The sequence below is a fragment of the Carettochelys insculpta genome, chromosome 2 (genome assembly GCF_033958435.1).
Source record: "Carettochelys insculpta isolate YL-2023 chromosome 2, ASM3395843v1, whole genome shotgun sequence".
Taxonomy (NCBI): Eukaryota; Metazoa; Chordata; order Testudines; family Carettochelyidae; genus Carettochelys; species Carettochelys insculpta.
Window position 1 is genome coordinate 233,870,254 of NC_134138.1, and position 23,028 is coordinate 233,893,281.

The following is a 23,028-nucleotide window of genomic DNA, read 5'->3' on the forward strand; positions in this document are numbered from 1 at the left end:
GTTTATCTTAGCTCTTGTGTGAAACTTCTTATTTCTTCAGACATTTGCCTCCCTCAAAAGGCTCTACTTGCCTCTTCATGGTGATGGCAATAAACACTAGCTGTGCTTCCAAAGTACTGTATATAAAAATTCATCAAATGTGTATATTCTTCACTGCCACTCATACAGGCATCAGCATTACTGCTCTCTTTAAATCATCATGACTCATTTTCCTTTGGCTGTCTCTTAATCCTATTTTGGCAGTCTCACATTTGACATTCGTAGTGGTCTTTTTCACAGTACCATCATCTGTGTCCAACAAAACATCATGTGCAATCATCCTGAAGTTTTCTTCTATTCCACGTAATTCACGTATATTCCTCTGATGTTGCTTTCCTGTGATATATTACGATGAGGAAAAAGAGAAAAGTGATCAGATGCAGCGCTGCTGCACTCCAGAAACTATCAAACCAGTTGGCATCTCCCCTGTCCTTACACAGCATTTTGAGCTATACAGCAACTTAGCCATTGACACTGTATTTCTATGAAGACCAAATTGCTGAAACATCTTCTATAGCAAAAGATTTAGTGAAATCCCAAACCCTCAAGACTAAACTTCTCTGATTGAAAGAAGGTAAAGATATAATATATTCATGATTGTTTCGGCCAACAGCCTGCTTGTGATTGTACCTTACCCAGATGTTTTGCTGTTTTTTAGCTGCTTAATTATTTTTCATTCTGCTTTTGAAATTTCTACCAGAAAGATCATTAACTTCTCATTTTCTTCTTTTAATTGGAACGGTTGGCTCTGTTTTGTTGAGCAAATCTCACCGCTGTTCCTTCTGCTCTGCCTCCATTGCTAACAATCTTCCAGGTTTTGTTTTTGTAATATCATGGTGACTCTGGAATCATGGTGACAATTTCTTACATATCCTGCACCTGCCTCTCACCGATGCTTCACCTCCCTACCCCACTCTTTTTTTTTTTGGTAAGCCATTATTTCTTCTCTCTCGGACAATTTTATTTTTTTTCTACCTATTCCCATTGCTGCATTATTGACCTATGGCTGCCTCTTTTTTAAAGCTTTTCTTTCTTGAAGCTACTTCCACATTTGGCTGTATCCTCTTCTTAACTTCATCTTCTAGGTCCAAGTGAAGTTGTGGCAGTTTCCCCATAGGCATATTTAATGGAGTTCTTTGTTATGTTATATAATCATTCATTATCCATAGCTCTTGGAATCCATGTGAGTGTGGGATTTTAAAATCCTATTTCATTTTCATTCTCCTTCTCCTTGATGACCCTGAATGCTAACCTCAGGGCACAAACCTCAAACTGACAGTATGTCCTATAATTACATTTTACCAACACAGTAACAAATGTGGACTTTTTGATCACTGTAACACTATTATGGAGTACAGACAGACCCCCTTATGCACCCTGATAACTCAGACTTAGTAACAAATGGTCACTTACACATAAAATATTCAGGTTGTTCCCAGTCCCAAGAGATCAGTTACTTACACCAGACCAATCTGTGCCTTAAATCTCACCCCAAAGATGTCACTGGTTACCATCCTCATAAACCCCTCTCAGTTCTCCGCCCCACCAACTACCTCACATGGGAGTTCCACACTGCTGCTTCTGACCCCAGCTGTTTCTTCACTGGGCCGCTGCCACTTCCTTCTCTGCCTGGCTCCCCTCAGCGCTCCTACTCCCTTCCCCTACCTGCAGTTGGGTTGCAGTTAAGGAGCCACCCAGCAGGCGACCATTATCAAATCTAATCATGACCCATAGGTTGGAAATCCCTCCTCTAAGGAGTATTATTTTGCCTTCCTGGGTGGAGTACTCTGAAATTCTATGAATAGAATCACCCATCTCATCTAGCTCACTCCAAGACTGCTAATATTGAATGGAGTCTTTTGTCAAATTACTTTACTCAGTTTCCCAGAATGACAAACAGTTTGCACATTGTCACCCAAATCTAGTGATAACTTTAGTGGTCAAGAAGTTCAGGTGATGAACTTCCTCATGGATATTGTTAAACCTCCTGATACCTCCATTTGGACTTCTGAGTTGCTTACTTTATGATTCTGAGAGGATGAGACCTGGGTTTTTTCCATAATTGTGATCCCCCCCCTTTTTTTTTTTTTTTCTTTTTTTTTTTTTAACATGGAGTTATAGTTCACGTGACTCTCAATATTAGGTCCATGGTTCTTCATTCAACATATATGGAAAAACCCATAAATAGTATATGGTTCCTGCAACCACCACTTGTGGGATGTACGTGACAGCCAGATGAAATGGGAAAGTATGGAGGTTCAGCCTGAATCCATAAAGGCACATGGAGAACTCAAGTTAATTGTAGGTAATCTTACTTCCTTCATCATGAAATGAGCCCTGCAGATTCTCACTGAAGGAGATTTATAAGTAGTACACAACCCCAGGATGACCCAACTAAATAAAGACTTACTTTATCCCACCAGCATACCCAACTATCCTTCACAAGCAAGTAGAAGTACTATCACCCTGCACAGACATCTGACCTACACTGCAAATCAAGGAGATAATGCTTCATGCAAGTACTAAGTGGATGCCAATCGGGAGTTAATGTCAGAAGCTGATGTGTTCCAAAGGAAATATGTTGAAGTAAGTCTTTAGTGAATTGTCTCTAAATCTTCCAGATATTCACTCCTTAACCTGATCATAAGTAGTTAGTAAAAAGGCCTTATTCCAGCCTTGGTGCAAAGATTAGAGAAGTCCAAGGGGAAAACACCAGTTATACTCAGCCTACATGACTTTCTGAAAGACTTAGGCCTGTCTAAATGGCTTAATGCTCCTGACATTCAGCTAACATGACCCAGCACCCACTGGCGTGCTGAGAGTACCGAGTAAATTTCTGCTCCTGGCAAAAATGGCCATCATTATGACTATTACTATGAATGGAAGACAATGCAAAGGTCAGAATTCCCAACATGAGATGAGCCAAGTAAGAACAAGATTCAAACCCTAAGATGTCACTAAAGAACAAATAAAAGGAAATGTAAAAAAATATTTTTGGAAAGCATGTTGCAGTAGGCTGTGTAGACTGGAGGAGAACACCAAAAAGGATCCTCACACTGACCTGATCTGTCCTTAGAACAGAAAGCTGTTCTCTACCTCTTAGAAGGGCATACGCCTTTTCCAACAAGCCAGACAACAGCCCCCACAGCTTAATCCACACAGAGGTCATCTGCATCTTTGAAAAACTGGCTTTACAAAATTGTAAAACTGAAGTTGTGGATATGTTTCTATACAAACCGTACAAGACAGGTTTTAGAAAATTATTTCAGTGTCACGCCTCAAGTGTTCACATTTCAAAGTAAGTAGAAGGAAAGACACTACAAGCATGATTTGCCACTCCTTTGCTACATTCGATATGCTTTTTGTTCGCTAGGTGCATTGCACAACCCTGACATTTGCTCACACACAAAGGCAAAAATTCTGAGGGAGTAGCAGTCCACTGATAGTCCAGGGCAGGGTTCAGCAACCTGTCCAAGGCAGAGTGCGGAAATTTGACCTTTTGACATCCATGTACAGTCCAAGTGCCTGTGATGCTTTTTGAAGTCACTATTAGTCCTATTGAATCCAGCATCATTAATAAATAAATAAATACAAAGAGCTTTACTGTTTAGGTGGTTATCGGCTGGTCTTTTGTTAATACACAGGTGGAATAGCTTTGAGCAAGCTCCCGGTTGCATGGGGGAGGAAGAGTGGGGCTCAGCTCCTAGTTTGAGTGCAAATGAAAATCTACTCACGTGCCACTTTTGGTGCGCATGCCAAGGGCTGCTGACTTCTGGTCTAATGAAAATACGTTATTTACTTACCCTTTTTTCATGAAAAACTGTTAAAATGACTCATGGCATCTATGTTGTAACACACACGGCAGGAAAACCAGCAATATGTAAGTTATGAGAAACTGATTATTCATCATCCTTTTTTCTGCTCAAGATTAAGGTAGCATTTAAAAGTAAATACCACCAAAAATTTCATTAGAGTCATTGAGATTTAAAGGTAAAAACTGTTAAAAGTTAGTAGTGAAGCATAATTAAATTAGGGAAGAATTTGAGGAGTTTCGTACTAGTTTTGCAGATATATGCAAAATGATTTTGAACAAAAAAACCCACTTATAACTGCAGGAAATCAAGATAGTCTCACTGCAAAATGAATAACCGTATTATAGACAAATTGTCACACTTCCTACAATGTGCCTCCGTCATTTCAACAAAGATACAGATTCCAGTTTCTTACCAGATCAATCAGGCTCTCCTGTATCCTACTCAGCGTAGTGCGCAGTCTGCTAGAGCTAAGACCCAGCCCTGTTGATTCAAACTGGAAAAAAAGAGAATTAAAAAAAATATCAAAAAAACACAGGAAAAGACAATTTTTGCATTTTAGTTCAGTGATTACATGATCAAAAAAAGTTCACATTTTCTCAATACAATATGTTTACATACTGGTTCAGCACATAATTGCAATAAAACCAAAATGAAAAGGAAACACATGCAAAAAATGCTTTACCTGACAGTACACAGATAAAAAAATGAAATACACTCAGTTCACAAAGATGACCATATATAATTCATACTGATATATGATCATTATCTCCTTTGTCAGGGGGAATAGTTGTCAGAATAGTCCCTTGGATTGTTTTAAAATCATTATATAAAATAAGATGACTGTGCAGGCACAGAAAATTATGACTTTTTATTTCCACAGATGAGCAAGAGAGAAATTCATACAATGGCACACCACACTATGCTGGCTGAGAAATTAATACATCACCATTTCACAAGCCATATTATCTTCCATCAACTGTCGTTCAATGTCAATTTTTCATGGTATAATTATTTTCCAACAATCTTTGTGAAAGTCAATCATTATTACTGAACATTTATTGCAATCAAGCTAGGAAATGTGCCATCTTCACACTCTGCCCAGGGCTCCAAGTATTGTGCGTCAGATCCTCTGTTGGTTTAAGTCAGGCTAGCTTCAGTGACTTCTACGTAACCATAGTATTTGCTGCAGCTGAGGATCTGGCTCAACGTGTTTAGATTAACGTAGCTACTTATATTCTAATTTCCACCCCAGCAAAAACACACATTACCAAACAGAACAGCTCAATCAGATGAAACAACCACAGAGATGGAAAATACTACAAAACATACATTCATATCCCAGATCCACATGATCTAGAAGTACCAAGATATGATACTGGTATGTGTTTCACACAAGAAAAAAATAATTTTCTGAACAATCTTTAGACACTGCTCTCCACTGTGTTGGGTTCAAACTATAAAATGTTTCCCATTCTGCAGCTGGATGAGAAGTGATCAGCAATGTTCAAGTGGTTTCCACATATCAAAATAATTTTACAGAGATTTTACTCATTTACCACCCAAATTAAATTTGAACCGACAATTGGGAGAAAAAAGTTCTTTGAGAGAATCAGCACAGTCCTCTTCTACAAGAGGATAGAAAAAAGCTCTGATTCTAGTTCCAGGGTCATCCAACAAGAGTAGGGCAGTCAAGACTGGGCATTATTCACATAGCTGAAGTAAAAACAAGTAAGCAGAAAGAAAGTGGGTATTTCTTAAAAAAATATTATGATACCACAAGAAAAAGACCCAGACATGTTTTCCAGAATACCCCTAGTACACACTATTTTTTCTTTTTTATTCCAAATTAAGAACTTATTGATTGTAGATGATTAAAAAAAAACAAATAAAAAGCCCCCAAAACAAACAAACCTACCAGCTTATCAACTGAAATAGCAGGTGCATTAAAACACACATGCACACAAAAATGGGGAGTGAATTTCCAAATTTCTATAAACAAAAATGTTATAATGTAATAAAATCTATGTTTTTTCCTCTTGAAAAAACCTATTGGATTTTTATGCAAGGAATAACCAATTGTGAATCAAGGTAACTCATTTGTACTTCTGTAGGGAACATGAGGTGAACAGTCATCATAGATAGGGCCATAGTGAATTCACTAGGTAGAGCATTTTATATCAGTGTTCAATTGTATTGCACGGATTTTTAACAACTACATATGTCAGACACTGTATGCATTATTTCCACAAATTACTGATGACCTACTAATTGATAAGCAATGCAAAGAGGCATAGTGCCATGGAATTGCAGGCAAATTTTCATAATCAGCACTTCCCTAAGCCTACTTGACTGCACACAAAAGACTAGCTTCTTTCCAACTCTGAATAATAATTTAATGGCAGATGTTTACTGAGGCTCTTACCAAGATCTCACTAGAACAAATGATGAAGTTACTCAATGAAGTCAACAGGCTTGAGTAAAAATCAGGCACATAAATCTTATAAAATACACATTACATTTACTGCTATAGTTTACTGTTAAACTAGCTACTCTACCTATTTTAAGGTGTGTGCGTGTTCATTACTTAGTAAAACTCAGTAATTCATAAATTATTAAACTTCTCGTACATCAGGCTCTGCCATGATTTTATGAAAAGGTGATGAAAATTATATTTTATGTTCATGCCAAGAAAGAGAAATGTGAAATTATATTCTGCCCCTCCCAGTGGCTAATGCCCCATGATCAGCAGATGAGAGAGGCCTTCCCATAACAAATGTAATTAGATTATTGGATTATCATTCTGTCACTGAAGCCTAGAATACATCCTGAGTCAGTGAGAAGCAACGGCAAAAGGTACAAGCATGACTGAACTCTTTAGTTTAAAAAGAAAGGTTACTCACCGTAGTAACGGTGGTTCTTCGAGATGTGTCCCCGTGGGTGCTCCACATTAGGTGTCGGGCTCGCCCGGCGCCGCAGATCGGATCTTCCAAGCAGTTTCTGCCGGACCGCGCATGCGCCGGTGCGTGCCACTCCCTTGCGCGCTCCTGGCCACATGCGCGATTCGGTCCCCGCCAGTTCCTTGACCAACCGCCTCGGATGCTCCTGCAAAACACTAAAACAGAGATCCGAAGCGGGGAGGATGGGCGGGTAGTGGAGCACCCACGGGGACACATCTCGAAGAACCACCGTTACTACGGTGAGTAACTTTTCTTTCTTCTTCGAGTGTCCCCATGGGTGGTCCACATTAGGTGACTACCCAGCAGTAACCCAAGATAGGAGGTGGGTAATCGGATTATGTGCAGCTTGTCCCCGAGAGGACCGCTGTCGAGAGACGGGTATCCTCTTGGAATACCCTGTGAAGGGCGTAATGTTTGGCGAAGGTGTCATAGGATGACCAGGTCGCCGCTCTGCAAATGTCTTTTAGCGCAACGCCCTTGAAAAAGGCTGTTGATGCCGCCACCGCCCTAGTGGAATGAGCCCTGGGTGTGGCCAGTAAAGGAGTCTTTTTGAGTTCGAAGCACATTTTTAATGCAGGATACGATGTGCTTCGAGATTCTCTGCAAAGAGAGACCTCCTTTTGATTTGGGAGCGAGAGAGACTAGGAGTCTATCCGTTTTCCGGAAGGACTTGGTCCTGTCTACGTAGAAGGCTAGCGCCCTCCTCACGTCCAGGAGGTGTAGGCACACCTCTTTGTTAGAGTTATGAGGCTTTGGATAAAACGAGGGTAAAACAATAGGTTCGTTAATATGAAACTCAGAAGAAACTTTAGGAACAAAGGCTGGATGCAGCCGTATGGTTACCGCCTCCTTGGAAAAAACAGTGCAGGGTGGCGTTGCCATAACTGCCACAAGCTCGCTCACCCTGCGAGCTGACGTGATTGCGAGAAGAAAGTTCGTCTTTATCATAAGGAGGCGGAGGGAAACCATGGCCAAAGGCTCGAACGGTGGTCCCGTTAGCGCATTAAGCACCAGGTCCAAGTTCCAGGAAGGTGGAAGCGGTTTCCGAGGGGGGTATAGGTTTACCAACCCTTTGAGGAACCTGGTAACCATGGGATGGGCGAACACCGTGTGCCCTTCCTCTTCGTGTCTGAACACCGAAATGGCGGCAAGGTGGACCTTTAACGAGGATAGTGAGAGTCCTCCTCTCTTGAGGTCCAGTAAATACTCTAATATTACAGGTATAAACACCGAAAGGGGGGCTAGCTGTTTGGTAGGACACCATGCCGCGAAGCGAGTCCATTTCTGCTTGCAGGTCTTCCTGGTGGAAGTCCTCCTGCTACTTTCTAGGACTTGTTGCACTTCCTCCGTACATGTGCTCTCTAGGGAGCTGAGCCATGGATTAACCACGCTTGTAGTCGCAGGCCTTGGGGGCGCGGATGCACTATGGACCCCTGGGCTTGCGTGAGCAGATCCGGCGCCACCGGAAGGGGCATCGGTGGACGGTCCGACATGCGCAGGAGTAGGGGGAACCATTGCTGTCGATCCCACGTTGGGACTATCAGGATCATTCAGGCTCCTTCCCTCCTGGCTTTCTGCAAGACTTTGTGGATCAGCACTGTGGGAGGAAAGGCGTAAAGCAGGGGGCCCCTCCAGGAGATCGCGAATGCGTCCCCCAGGGACCCCTGTCCCAGTCCTGCCCTGGAGCAGAATCGTGGGCACTTCTTGTTGTGTTGAGTAGCAAACAGGTCTATCTGGGGAAAACCCCATGCGTGAAAAATCGGTCGTAGCAGATCGGGACGGATCTGCCACTCGTCCATGAGTGCGAAACGCCTGCTCAGCTGGTCTGCCTTCACATTGTGAGCGCCTGGTAAGTACGAGGCTTTCAAGGTTATATTGTTGGCAATGCACCAGTTCCACAACCGGACTGCTTCCGCACATAAGGCACGGGACCGAGCTCCTCCTTGCCGATTTATATAAAACATGGTGGAGGTATTGTCTGTACTGATCCCGACTACTTTGCCTTGTATATGGTCTTGAAAGTGTCTGCAGGCGTTGAACACTGCTCTGAGCTCCAGTACATTTATTTATGTGCAGTGACTGCTCCGTGGAGGACCACAGCCCTTGCGTCACCTCTTTGCCCATGTGTGCTCCCCACCCTATGAGGGAGGCATCTGTAGTAAGAAAAACCGATATTTGTGGTTGGTGGAAGGGTACCCCTGTTAGCAAGTTCTTGGGGGTTTACCCACCATTACAGGGATTTGCGCACCTCTGTTGTGGGCGACACCACCCTGTGAACGGTGTGTGCTGCCGGTTTGTATACGCTCGCCAGCCAGTGCTGCATGCTGCGCATGTGTAACCTGGCGTTCTGTACTACGAACGTCGCTGCTGCCATGTGGCCCAGCAGCTGTAAGCACGTCAGAACTGGCACCGTAGGGCTGAAGGTGATGACTTGCACGAGAGAGCTGATGGCCCGAAAGCGTGTCTCTGGTAGATACACTCTCGCTGTAATAGAATTTATGCGTGCCCCTATGAACTCTATGTCCTGTGTGGGGTCTATCTTTGATTTTGCCAGATTGATAACCAGGCTGAGCGAAGAGAACGTGCCTGCTGTGACGCGTATCATGCGTAGTACCTCCTCCTTCGAGGCCCCTTTGAGTAGGCAGTCGTCCAGATACGGGAATATAAATACCCCCTGTCTGTGCAGGTAGGCTGACACCACTGCCAAGGTCTTGGTGAAGACTTTGGGGGCCGAGGAGAGGCCAAACGGTAGGACCTTGTATTGAAAATGTTCTTTGCCTACCATGAACCGGAGGAATTGTCGGTGAGCCGGATGGATAGTTATGTGAAAATATGCGTCTTGTAAGTCGAGGACTGTGAACCAATCTCCATCATCTAGTGCCGTAAGGATGGAGGAGATTGTGATCATCCGAAAGTGTTGCTTGCGCAGGTACCGGTTGAGACCTCGAAGATCTAAGATGGGCCTCCGGCCTCCTGTCTTTTTCTCCGTGAGGAAGTACCTCGAGTAGAACCCTTTCCCTTGCAGTTGCTCCGGCACTCTTTCCACTGCCCCTATGAGCATGAGATGGTCTACCTCCTGCTTGAGCCTCGCTACGTGGGAGGCCTCCTGGAGGTGGGGCCTGGGTGGAGGTCGTGGCGGTGGGAGTGACTGGAAGGGGATGGCGTACCCCGTGGCTATGATCTCCAGCACCCATTTGTCTGTGGTGATCCTTTGCCACTGGCTGTAGAATGGTCGGAGGCGATGGTGGAATAACCGCTTCGGATGACCTTGTGCGATGGTAGTGATGGTGCAGCCCTGGATCTGTGTGTCAAACTTGTGGCCTTTGGCCCTGCCCCGAGGATGCACGGCTCTGTTGGGAACGTCACCTGGGAGTTCTGTACTGCTGGTGCTGTTGATGTCGCCCTTGCTCGTAACCCCTGTGGTACTGGTACTGTCTTTGTTGAGGGTAGTACTTTTTCTTTCTGTATGGAGGGGTGTAAATCCCCAGGGTCCTAAGTGTGGCTCTTGAATCTTTACTGGAATGAAGGACCGAGTCAGTTGATTCAGCAAACAGCTTCTGCGAGTCGAAGGGAAGATCGACGATCTTTGCCTGCAGATCCCTCGGTATACCCGAAGTCTGGAGCCAGGACTCCCTTCACATCACCACTGCCGTGGCTGTGGAGCGTGCTGCTGTGTCCGCATCATCCAGGGCAATCTGAACTCCCGTCCTCGAGGCCGCGTAGCCTTCTTGCATGATGGCCTTGAGCACCTGTTTCTTGTCCTCTGGAAGCGAGTCCATGAGGGAGGTTAACCTAGTGTAGTTGTCGAAATTGTGGTTCGCTAGATGTGCTGCATAATTTGCCATTCGCAACAGTAGCGTGGAGGAGGAGTAGACCTTTCTGCCGAACAGCTCTAGCTTCTTGGCATCTTTGTCTGTTCCCCCTGTCTTGAATTGAGATGTCTTTGATCTTTGTTGCGACGACTCTACCACCAAGGAATTTGGTTGTGGGTGGCTGAACAGGAACTCCATGCCCTTCGCCGGCACGACGTATTTCTTGTCCGCTCTCTTGTGGACAGGCGGAATAGTCGCAGGGGTCTGCCATATCATAGTGGCAGACTCCAAGATTGCTTCGGCAAGCAGTATTGCTATTTTGGAGGAGGCCGGAGGTCTCAGATTTTTGAGGAGCTTATGGTGTTTCTCTTGCACCTCTGCTGTCTGGATGCCTTGCGTGAAGGCCACCCTTTTAAACAGCTCTTGAAACTGTTTGAGATTGTCCGGAGGATGGACGTCCCCCAGGGCCGTAGCCTCGTCCGGGACGGAGAGTGAGGAACCACTAGGATACGCCTCTCTGGACCCTTCCGGTTCCTGTTGGTGATGGTACATCCGCTCGCTGGAAGCTTGCAAGGGAAAATCTCGGGGTTCCATAACCAGTTCCCCCGAGATACTTGAGTCTCTGTCCCCGTTCGCGATTGCCCTCGGGGATACGGGACCGTCTATGGGGATCTTTCCCTGGTAGACTGCTGGTGGTGTCTATGCCCCATGTGATAGGGACGACCATGGCAGCATGGGCACTGTTCTTGGGAAGGTGACCTGGACCACTCCCTTGGTGCATACCCCCTGCGTCTGGGGGAGCGAGATCGTTGAGAGACCTGGGACACTGGAGAGAGCGATTTGTGATAGTACTCCAACGGCTCAAACCCCAAGAAGGGTGAAGGTGGTCCCTGCCAGGGCAAGGCTGGTTGTAAAAATGGAGATGGGGGCTCTGGGTAGGCTAGGAGGGACCCCTGCCTTCTAGCTGGAGTCTGCAGCATGAGCGGAGGGCTGAGAGAAAGCAACTCTGCAACCCTGTCTGGAGAGGGTCTGCGGTGCCTTGTTTTCTGTGCAGCCTTCCCCCTCCCTTGAGGGGGTGGCTCCGCCCCCTGACATGCAGGGGATCTCGGCCCCGTCCGCATCGCGCTCGGCACGCTCATGGGTGGTGCCGCACGGGCGGTGTCCTCCGGTGCCTGTAGGCTGCGTGCCTGCGCTCTCTGAACCGCCAGTTCCCCGGGGCTTGGTGCCGCTGGTACCGGCGCTTGTTTAGCTGCCGCCCTGCCTGCGGTGCAGGGCTGCTGTTTGATCATCGGAGGCTGAGCCGCCTCCACGTGGCTCTCCGTGCTGCCGCCAATCAGCTGTTGCTGCGGCTGGGGGCTGTGCGCTCCTCCCATCCCGCTCGCTGTTGCTGCCGGCAGGGATCGGGTTGGGGAGACTTTCCTCCGTTTTTGCGCTGATGGGGTGAGGGAGGCAGCTTTCCTTTTATGGGCCCCGGAGGGTCCCTCCTGCTGCAGCTGCTCCGGCACGTCTGGCTGGAGGGCCTTGTTGAATAGCAGCATTTTAAGCCGCATCTCCCTGTCCTTCCTTGCTCTGGCTGTTAATTTTGCACAGAAGGAGCATTTCTGCGTGACATGGGACTCCCCCAGGCACCTTATACAGTGACTGTGCCCATCGGACACTGGCATTGCCTCTCGGCAAGACTCACATTTCTTGAATCCTGAAGAGGACATTGTTGGTGAGTCTTTTAGTTGTTAATGGGGTACTTAGCACCTTCTCTGTGCTGTTTTCCCCCTCTCGGATAGCCTGCTGCGGCAGGAGGGCTAATGGCCCTAGGCTCCTGGCCTCCGGTGCTCCGCTTGTTACTAGGACTGGACTGAATTCCGTCCCGCTTGTTGTTTCTTCTTTTTTTTTTTTTTTGAAAATAACAACTGGCTAACTTAACAATAGACTAAGAACTTGAAAACTTTAAAGAAAACAGCTAAACCATTGAATACGCTAACTTGGCCGTAGCCAAGTCGGATTCCGTCTGCAGCCGACGGCGGTTAAGAGGAACTGGCGGGGACCGGATCGTGCACGTGGCCAGGAGCGCGCAAGGGAGTGGCGCGCACCGGTGCATGTGCGGTCCGGCAGAAACTGCTTGGAAGATCCGATCTGCGGCGCCGGGTGAGCCCGACACCTAATGTGGAGCACCCACGGGGACACTCGAAGAAGAACAACAAGAGTCAGTCTTCAATGGCGTTCTCAGTCTATTCCCATGCATGTCGGCATAGTGAGGTACATGTCTCTATAAATTACACCTGTGTGATAGAGCAGGCTTTCAGCAAGTACCCCTGTACTACTGGGAGTAGGGGTGGGGGAACAAAAATCTGAGTTATGAAAATATCACAAATGACTAGACATAATGTATCTAGAGTCAGCTCACTGTTCTGAGAGTTTGAACACCAGTTTCACTGTTTTACTGCATGTATATTTTGTCTTTTAGTCATTCAGATATGTGCTCTAACTGAAATATGTAGTATAAGCAGTGTTTGTTTTTTTCCTTAAAAAAATGGAGCTAGTACTAAGCCAGCTTTTTCCCTCCCTCTGGTCCCCTGTATTCATACTGGCAAGTACCAGCACAAAAAAAAAAAAAAAATCTGAGTATAAGAGATTCAGAAAATTTACAATGATTTTAGATCACTCAAAGATGTCACATTATAAGCACACTGACAATAAGATCCACACTGGGGTATGTTTTAACAAGAATGACTGTTACTAAACCACATACCACTACCCATCTTTACTCCTTAAAGAACTGTTTTAAAAAAAAAAATCCTACATGAGAGTCAGGAAATTATGGCAACATTACAAGGGAGGGTTTTTAAAAAAAGATTTATGGACACTTTGTAAGCAGTATGTTTCCCATGAAAAAGAGTTTATCAAACCAACAATTAGGTACACTGCAGTAACAACACAATTTGACCCATATGCTATAATGTTTACCTGCCTAGCACTGTTCTGTTCCCTGCTAGATGTAGGAAGTGAAGAACTCTGTACAGGCTTTAAAACACAAAATAGGAGGTACGAGAAGTACATGTAACACAATAAAAGGATATCAGAACAGTTGATTAAGCCAAAGGACATAAATCACCTTTAAAAACATTTACCCTTCAACCAACCTCCATAAACAAAGAAATCCCAAATACACTTTTCCTGTCAAAGAAAGCATCTCAAAACTACTTAGAACCAGCTGTTGAAAATTTGTGACTCCAGCTATTTGTAGCATATAATGATTTAGAGCCATGGAATTACTGCTTTCATTTGCTAAAAAATACAGGTTCCCTATATACTGTTCTTTGAAAATTCTGTGATGTGTTGATGTAGCCACTTATAGACACTATAAATGTGTATCAAAACATGAACAGAAATAGATTTCGTTGTTGGACTATCTTAGATAGACGAGCACAAGAGCTGAAAGCCAACATATAGCTCTGATTTAGCCATTTTCACAGCTTGCCTTGCCCCCCAACACCCTGCCAGGTATGCCACACTGTCCCTATTTCCCTTTAAATCTTTAATGTTAACATTGTTTTCTTTTGCCAGGTAGGACCACATGCTTCTTCTATGCAAACTTCTATATCGGGAACAGTCTCACACTACCTGTACACCAAGCATTCCCCCCCGGCATCTTGTTCCAGCTTCATTTATTTTGCTTAACTTCCCATCCCTAATCTCATATATGGTGCATGAGCGTGGGTGCGCACACACACACCTATGCAGTATTACTGGGAGGGTGTGTGGGGAGTATACAAAAACAAACAAGAAATAGAGAAACGTAAAATGATCAACACTCCTTGTGATGACACTTTTAAGGCCATTTCTCTTAGTTGTTTGCAGGGGCCTTTTCTCATTCAGGCATCCAACCCTAGACTATTGACACTGCCCCTTCTTGTAGCTCATACACTCAGTTGTCTTCCCGAGGTGGAAGTCTTTTCTGAATGGTACCACTTTTACCAATGTACTCTAAAAGGAATAGTTATTGCTACCTACCGCATCATTCCTGCCAAAGAAGGTGTACACTGCATAAAGATAGTAATCAAACAGCTGGGACATGAAGTGAATCACATCAAATGCAATTGGTTTCAGAATGTTCATCATCTGCATGTATTTCCCTTGAAGAGAAAATACAGAAGTTCAGTTTTCCTAACAAAAAAAGGTATGTGGACATTAGAATGCCTGGTTAATTCAAAATTAGCTTTTGCAAATCTACATTGTTACTTAACCTTGAGTGTTAAACACAGCAATCTAGTGACATTTCAGGGACAAGGAAGTACTGCAAAATATTCTGAAATCTAGGTTTTTAGAAGGTTTCAGTTTGTTTGCATATAGCATGCTAAAACCAATCTTTTTAATTTCTGAAAATCACTCCAACTCACAGTTTTCAAGCATATGATACACAATTTTTTAAAATGCTGCAGAACACATAAAGCAAAAAAACACACACACACTCTCTCTCTCTCTCTCTCACACACACACACACACACACACGTTGACACCTGGAGATATGGCAGCAAAGCAGTCTGAGCCAACCCCAGAACATGTGAAACATCAACAGACAGCCAGTTCCGCCTGCCCCCTCTGTCCCTCAGGTCTTCAGGGAAGGATACCATTATATTTAGGGATGAGGAAGAGAACTTAAACTCTTAGTTTGGAAGGGAGGGGTGCAGAGAAATGGAGAAAAGAGAACAGAGACAGCAGCAAGAAACATCTGATGACGAATCATAAGATGTCCCTGAAAGACACCAGGCCCACCATGCTCTCACTAACCACACCACAGCAAGCCACTATGTTTCTTCTCCACACAAGGTAACTATTGCAAGAAGGGAAAGCTTGTAAGGGGCAAGAGGTTAGGGAAAGAGGAAGGGCTCTGGGGCCATGAAGAAACATTTTAATGGATTCAAGCAACCCCAATGCTGTCTAAGGCTACACTACGAGTTAATTCGAATGCAAGGCAGTTAGCTCAATATTAAATCACTGTCTTCACTGTAAATACCATTAGCTCAATATAATATTGATATCATCGTATCGTCTGAACTGGGTGGGTATAGCACCGATTTCAAATTTAAGTTTTCAAATAAAGGCCAGTGTGGAAGCACCATGTCATTAAATTGACTTTATTAACCTCCAGAAGTGTCCCATATGTATCCCACAAAGCTATGTGGTTACCTGCCAAGTATGGCAGCTTCCTTCTCCACTGCTCCCCATCCAGGTGCGCAAGAAGAAGGTCACAGGAAGCCTGTGAATTTTTGATTAAAGTTGAATATGAAAACAACAAGAAGTCCCGTGGCACCTTATAGACTAACGGATATTTTGGAGCATAAGCTTTCGTCAGATGCATCTGATGAAGTGGGTCTCTGCCCATGAAAGCTTATGCTCCAAAACCTCTGTTAGTCCATAAGGTGCCACAGGACGACTTCTTGTTTTTGAAGATACAGACTAACTCGGCTACCCCTCTGATATTTGAATTCATCAGCAGCCAGGCATACAAATATAAAGCACCCCCACAATGAAAAAATCTTTTTCCCCCACTGCCATCACATCAGTAGCCACAACGTCAATAGCCATCTCCTGCAATCATGAGCACTCAGGGTAATGATCTGCCTTCGAGTTCTCAGGCTCACAAGAAAGCTCCAGCGTGGACCCATCAGGAGATCCTAGACCTTCCTGCAGTTTGGGGAGATGAATCAGTGGTGAGGAAACTTCAGGTGGCCAAGAGAAACACTGTATACTATGAGAAAATGTCACACGAAATGACTGCCTGAGGTTACTCCCAGGACTCTACGCAATGCCAGGTGAAGGTGAAAGAACTCCGGCAGGCCTATCACAGACCCCAGGAAGCCAATCAGTGGTCAGGAAAATCTAGACAGACCTGCCCAGACCTCCCGCTATTACGAACAGCTGCATACGCTTATTGGGGCTGACCCCACCACAGAGCCCAGTTTTAATTATGACACTTGTGGAGACCCTGGTCTGGAGTCAGGGGTGATCCAAGAGGAGCTGGGGGCCAAGGAGGAAAACGTCAATGGATAGAAAAAAAGGGGCAACGAGCAGGGGCCTGAGGAAATTCTTCCTGGCAGCCCAGAGCTCTTCATCCTAGAGCTGGAACAGGTCACCTCTATGCAGGCTCCCTCTACGCCAGTCTCTAGCTGTTCTGGTGAATATTTTTTTTCTGAATGCTAAAATTGAATGCTGTGTGGCTATTGGTATAGGTATGGGTAAGGGTACAGGTTTCCTATGGATCTGTGTCCATCAGAACAGTGCGTTAATATTTCTGGGGATGGAGCGCTTCTCCTTTTTGATGATCTCCTCGAAGGCCTCATCCAGGCATGCTTGTATTTTTTGCACAAGGTTTTTGGGCAGGCCTGACTTATTGCTGCTTCCACAGTAATACTCCTTGCCACGCTAAGCAATGAGATCGGACCACAGCATTTGGGCAAAGTTTCCAGGCTTGTGGTGAGACAGGATGAGCAGCTGTTCTTTATCAATATCTGTTAGTTTTAGGAGGATGATGTCTTCTTTGGCAACCTAAAGAAGCAAGGGAATTTGGATCGGATTTCTTTCCCATGCTTCCTGTCCTTTTACATTTCCCTTGAGCACATTGCTGCCCTACATGTCTGGCAGGCCCTCTGTTTCCCCACCATGCCACGTGTGCAGGTTGTAGGATCTCCAGGCCTTCTTCCCTGCCATGTCCCTTTACCCCTGACGTTTTTTGTTTTTTTTTTTTAATTTACAGGAATATCCCCCCAATCCCAGACACTGGAGGGCTGCCCCTGCTTTGCAGCCTTCCCCTTCTCCTGAAAAGCGGATAATAGATTACCAAAAACACAACAAAACAAAAAACTTTCCTTGAGAGACAGAGACCCATTCATTCCATGGGGAAGCACTTGTGAGAATTGTATCTTCACTTTACACCTGGCATCCCCACTGTGGGAGACAGGGTGAGGAGGCGAAAGAGTGCAAAGCAGGATCTGTTTCGGCAGCACATGGAGCAGGCTGATGTAGAAATGAGTAAGATGGCAAGGGATGCAGCTCCGGAGCAGGCACGTACAGCTGAGTGGCAGCAGAATACAGCACAATGGCAGCACAAAATGCTTCGGTTCCAGCAAAAGCAAGCGGCAAAGCTCTTCGCAACAGTGAGCAAACAGAGGTCCTGTGCGTCATGCTGCAGCTGCAGAGAGACACCCCATGCAGTACTGGAGGCTTTGCTCACTGCTGCCTGGAGTCCCCTGAAGAGAGGTCACCCCCCCCTCGCCCCCTCCCAACGTCACGATCCCTGAATGCAGGGAGGGATGGCACGGACAGCCTGCTGCTGTAGCCCCAAGGGCCACTGCAAAAGGCTATTTCACCACCCTTGACAACACTTCTTTTCCCAGCTGCTTAAACTACTCCTCCCCGCAAAATAAACTTATTCTTTTGAGCTCGGTGTGATTTTTTTGGCACGTATGAGCGGTAAGGTACACAAATCATTGTGCATGCAATGACTTGAAGCATTTGGAGATCTGTGCTTGAGCTAGTGCTGTGCCATAGAAAATGATGGAGAAAATGGCGCAATCTCCAATTCGTTTTTGCGCAGTTACTGGATGCTCTGAATTCTGGGATATTGCTTTGCATTCAGGTATTATGACATGAAGCCCCCACAAGCAACCGAGGCTTAGGCACTGTGGGATAGGTACCCACAATGCATTGCTCATGCAGTTGAGCTGAGCTAAGGCAATGTGAACGTGGAAACTTGACAAAGAAAAACCGTGGTTCAATTTTCCAGAAGGCTTGTAGACACTTAAATTTGAACTCGCAAGAATGAGCTTAAAATCTAATTTATTTCATAGTGTAGACACAGCCCATGTTGTTTCAGGAGCCCATCTTGTCTCTAGAGCACAAAACCAGCAACATTCAAAAATGACTTAAAACCATCCTACTCCCTGCTTGTCTGGAGCTGAGAGTTTTGCGCTAGCACATAATCACATCTATTACCTATAACTGGGACATAACCATAACCAGCTTGGCTTAACAGGGAAATCCTTAGTCAACTTAAATTCAAAAAGGATGCATACAAGAAATGGAAACGTGGATAGTTGACTAAGGAGGAGTATAAACATATGGATGGAGAATGCCGGGCAGTAATCAGGAAAGCGAAAGCACGATTGGAACTGCAGCTGGCAAGGGATGTGAAGAGTAACAAGAAGGGTTTCTATAGGCATGTGAACAATAAATGGGTTATCAGAGAAGGTGTGGGGCCATTACTGGATGAGGGAGGTAACCCAGTGACAGATGATGCAGGAAAAGCTGAAGTACTCAGTGTTTTTTTTGCTTCAGTCTTCACAAACAAAGTCAACCTCCACATGATGGTCCTACACAGTACAGTATGGGAAGGTGGAGGGCAGCCATCTGTGGGGAAGGAACAAGTTCTGAGCGATCTAGAAAAACTAGATGTGCACAAGTCCATGGGTCTGGATTTAATGCACCCCAGGGTACCAAGGGAATTGGCAGAGGTCATTACTGAACCTTTGGCCATTATCCTTGAAGACTCTTGGAGATCAGGAGAGATACCAGATGACTGGAAGAAGGCAAACGCAGTGCACATCATCTTTAAAAAAGGAAAGAAGGACAATCCAGGGAACTATAGACCCATCAGCCTTACCTCAATCCTTGAGAAAATAATGGAGGGAATCCTCAAGAAATCCATTTTGGAGCACTTGGAAGAGGGGAAGTGATCAAAAGTAGCCAACATGGATTCACCAGGGGCAAGTCCTGCCTGACCAATCTGATTAGCTTCTATGACAAGATAACAAGCTCTGTGGACATGGAGAAGTCAGTGGATGTGACATACCTTGACTTCAGCAAGGCTTTTGATATGGTTTCCCACAACACTCTTGTCCATAAGTTAAGGAAATATGGATTGGATCCTTGGATTATAAAATGGATGGAAGAGAAGACTTAGGAGTGATTTAATAGCAGCCTTCAACTTCCTGAAGGGGAGCTCTAACAAGGAGGGTGAGAAACTGTTCTCAGTGGGGTCAGATGGCAGAACAAGGAGTAATGATCTGAAGTTGAAGAGGGAGAGGTGTAGGTTAGATATTAGGAAAAACTACTTCGGCAGGCGGGTAGTGAAGCATTGGAATGCGTTGTCTAGAGGTGGTGGATTCTCCATCCCTTGAGGTTTTTAAGTCCCGGCTGGAAAAGGTCCTGGCTGGGATGACTTAGTGGGGGCTGACCCTGCTTGAAGCAGGGGGCTGGACTAGGTGACCTCCTGAGGTCCCTTCCAGCCGTGTGATTCTGTGATAATGGAAAGGTTAATAGATGAATGCCTTGCTTCAACTAGTTTACATTCTATTCAAGAATCTTTCTTTCAGTCCTAGATGTTGTGACACTGTTCTCTCCATATCACACTCTCTGTGATGATACTTTTTACAGAAGATCTAGGCAATTTGTCTACTCAGGAGAGAGCTTAGTAATGTCCTAGTCTTATTTTTCTCTCTGTTACTCTGTGAAGGACAAAATCATAGACCTTATTCTCCTTGTGCCTGCCAAGAACTAAATAGTCTCTGAGGACTTTAAACTTGATTTGATGTTCAGTGGGTAGCTAACGCATTGAACCATGCATGGATCAATGAGCTCCTGTTGACATGCACTTTGTTCAAAGACAGCCTTTTCATCAGCAGGAGTTCTCTTATCTATGGATTCACTCCTAAATACTGCGTGCTTGCAACAAAGACAGGTGCTCACAAATGCATGAATCACAGTGACCACGTTCATGAGTGACAGCAGGGAAGGTAGATAAGAAGGAAATTTTTGTTAATGTTCCCATTAGAGCAGGAATGGAAAACTTGGGCACTATAGATTACATCCAGACTGATGCTTTATTTCACATGGCTTGTGGTAAGTCTCTGCATTGCAGGTCAAAAGATCTGAGCACTAGTGCACTCTCGCAGGGCTGGAAACACAAGTTCTGTGTCCCTACCGCCCCCTAAGCAGAGGCTGATTACAGAGACTTCCCTTTTGTGGCTCCACACCTCCAGTTGGCCAGGAATTGCTGCTAAGAGCTGCAGGGGCAGTGCCCATGGACATGGGCAGTGCACACTATGCAAAGCTGCCTGGCCTTATGCTAGAGGCCAGGCATGGTGACCACTTCCCACGTGAGGAAGCTAGTCATGTATGTACTCTACACGCCATTGTAAGAACTATACAGGATAGATACCAGACAACTAGAAAGTTAATGTAATGCAGAAAACATACCAAGCGAAGTATTTTTGTGGGTTTTGATCAACAGAAAATTGAACCAGGCAGCAACAAACATAGCTTATTTTTTCTTATAACATAATTATTAGTTCAGTTCTGTGAGACATGATAGCTATATTGGAGAAATATCTTTGTATTATAGCTTTTGACTTTCCTGCTTTCCAGAATTCTTAAGAAATTACTTTCTGTTGACAACTATTACCCATCTTGGGCCTGTTCACTACTGTATTACTCTAGCTTATAAGTCTACTTGCAAGAAACTGGAGCAACGTAATACTCAGGCTAAATTAGAGCATAAATATAAAGAAACTGATGCACACTTGTGAATCACACATTTATGAGCTTTTCCCCCAATATGAATAAACTTCCGCCTTTATATTTAGTGTACATTATATTGTTATTCTCTGAAAACTTTGAATGTGTCCTAATATTTATTATTTAGAACCCAGTTACTTAATACCTGATTATGTTTATTTAAGCCTTACTTTTTTGGCCTAGAATGACAAATACTTTAATTACATCTGTATCAATGAAAACAGCACACCATGAAACACCACCACGTAGCATGACAAAACAAAGCAGCAGAAATGTAGTGCTAACAAAATGATTTATTCGGTGATGAGCTTTCGTGGGACAGACCCACTTCATCACATCCATGGTGACCACTTCCCATGCGAGGAAGCTAGTCATGTATGTACTCTACATGCCATTGTGAAGTGAGTCTGTCCCACGAAAGCTCATCACCAAGTAAATAATTTTGTTAATCTTTAAAGTGCTATATTTCTGCTGCTTTGTTTTGTTGGAGTACGGATTAACACAGCTGCCTCTCTGTTACTATAGCATGGCAAGCTTCTGTATGTGTTTTATACTTTTAATGCCCAAATGCAAAGGCAAGACACCAAACCAAAGCAACGACTCACACTATGTCATCTGATGTGAAGTATGAATACTTTTTCTAAAGCTGGATTTCTCCACTCACATTTTGTGCTTAAAACACAAGGTTTCAAAACCAAGATGTAGCTTGCACATGCATCTTTTCTGGAAAGGCTAGACTGTCACAATTTCACTGTATGTGGAACAAATATACAAGGCAACAAAAGTATAGGATTTACCTAAGAGACTATGGACTACACATTGCACTTTCCCCCTAAATCTTGTCCCTGTAAACATCTTTAGATGCCAAGAACATTTCTTTATCACAACATCACTCAGCATCTTGACACTACAAAACGTTCCAAGAACATTTCCTCCCCATTCCTTTCACTAAATGATGCCAACTTTGCCAATCTTTTCTATAGAAATCCTGTTACCTGCATGCACTAAAGTAAAGTTCAGACATCTGTTAAAAAAACAGTTTACTGGAAAGTTTACTAAAACTGTTATAAGTAGCATAATCTCCCTGAATGTCAAATATTTGGAGGTAAAAGACCATATCAAGATTCTGCCACAGTATGCTATATAGAAACCCCCAGAAAGAGATTCCAATTTGGACTGATGAACCCTAGCATTTGATGATCTGTTAGTACAGCTATTAAAAAAAAAAATGCTTCGCTTCTCTCAACTACAATATACAGGAGACAGCATTTATTCCACCAGATTATATCACTATAAATAAAATAAATACTTTAGATGTTGAAAAAAGAATATTTGAGTTTTTACTATAGCTGTGATTATCAGCAAAACTATTTCACTAGTACCCAAGAATTCCAAAACATCTCACTTTCTCTTGACTCTCGTGAACAATGGACTCCAAACTGACAAGAAAAAGGGCAGAGGGAAACAGAAAAAACCCTTAACTATACAATCATCTAATTCCTCTAACTGTAAATTTTCTACTGCTAAGATTCAGCACTATCCTTCCAACAGACGGTGTGGCGCCTTTCCTGTTAATTCTCATAACGCTTTTATTTGCTACTGTTCTATAATAGAGACAGCTGGTAATGATTCCTTAGTTAGGGCTATTTTCTAAATGAAGCAAAATAAAGATATTCCTTGGGGGGGGGGGTTGGGGGGGAGGGAAGCTTTCTGTTTGAAAGACAGAGGTAATAACGAAGCCCAGAGGAAGAAACAGTTTGAGTTTTGGGTTGATTTTCCCATCGTTCAAATTGATTCCTACAAGTAATAATATAGATTAATCTCTAAATCTCTGAG

At 44.3% G+C, this 23,028-nt stretch overlaps 1 protein-coding gene across 3 annotated transcripts in view; it reads right to left on the minus strand.

Annotated features, from left to right (window-relative positions):
• VPS50 (VPS50 subunit of EARP/GARPII complex) overlaps positions 1-23,028 on the minus strand; it is a 184,277-nt gene that overhangs the window by 30,445 nt on the left and 130,804 nt on the right. For all 3 annotated transcript variants that reach the window (XM_074984736.1, XM_074984735.1, XM_074984734.1), the window contains exons 21-22: positions 14,632-14,753; positions 4,267-4,347 (exon numbers count right to left, since the gene is read on the minus strand). In XM_074984736.1, coding sequence (XP_074840837.1) covers positions 4,267-4,347; positions 14,632-14,753 — 203 coding nt within the window. The remainder of the gene's footprint in view (positions 1-4,266; positions 4,348-14,631; positions 14,754-23,028) is intronic.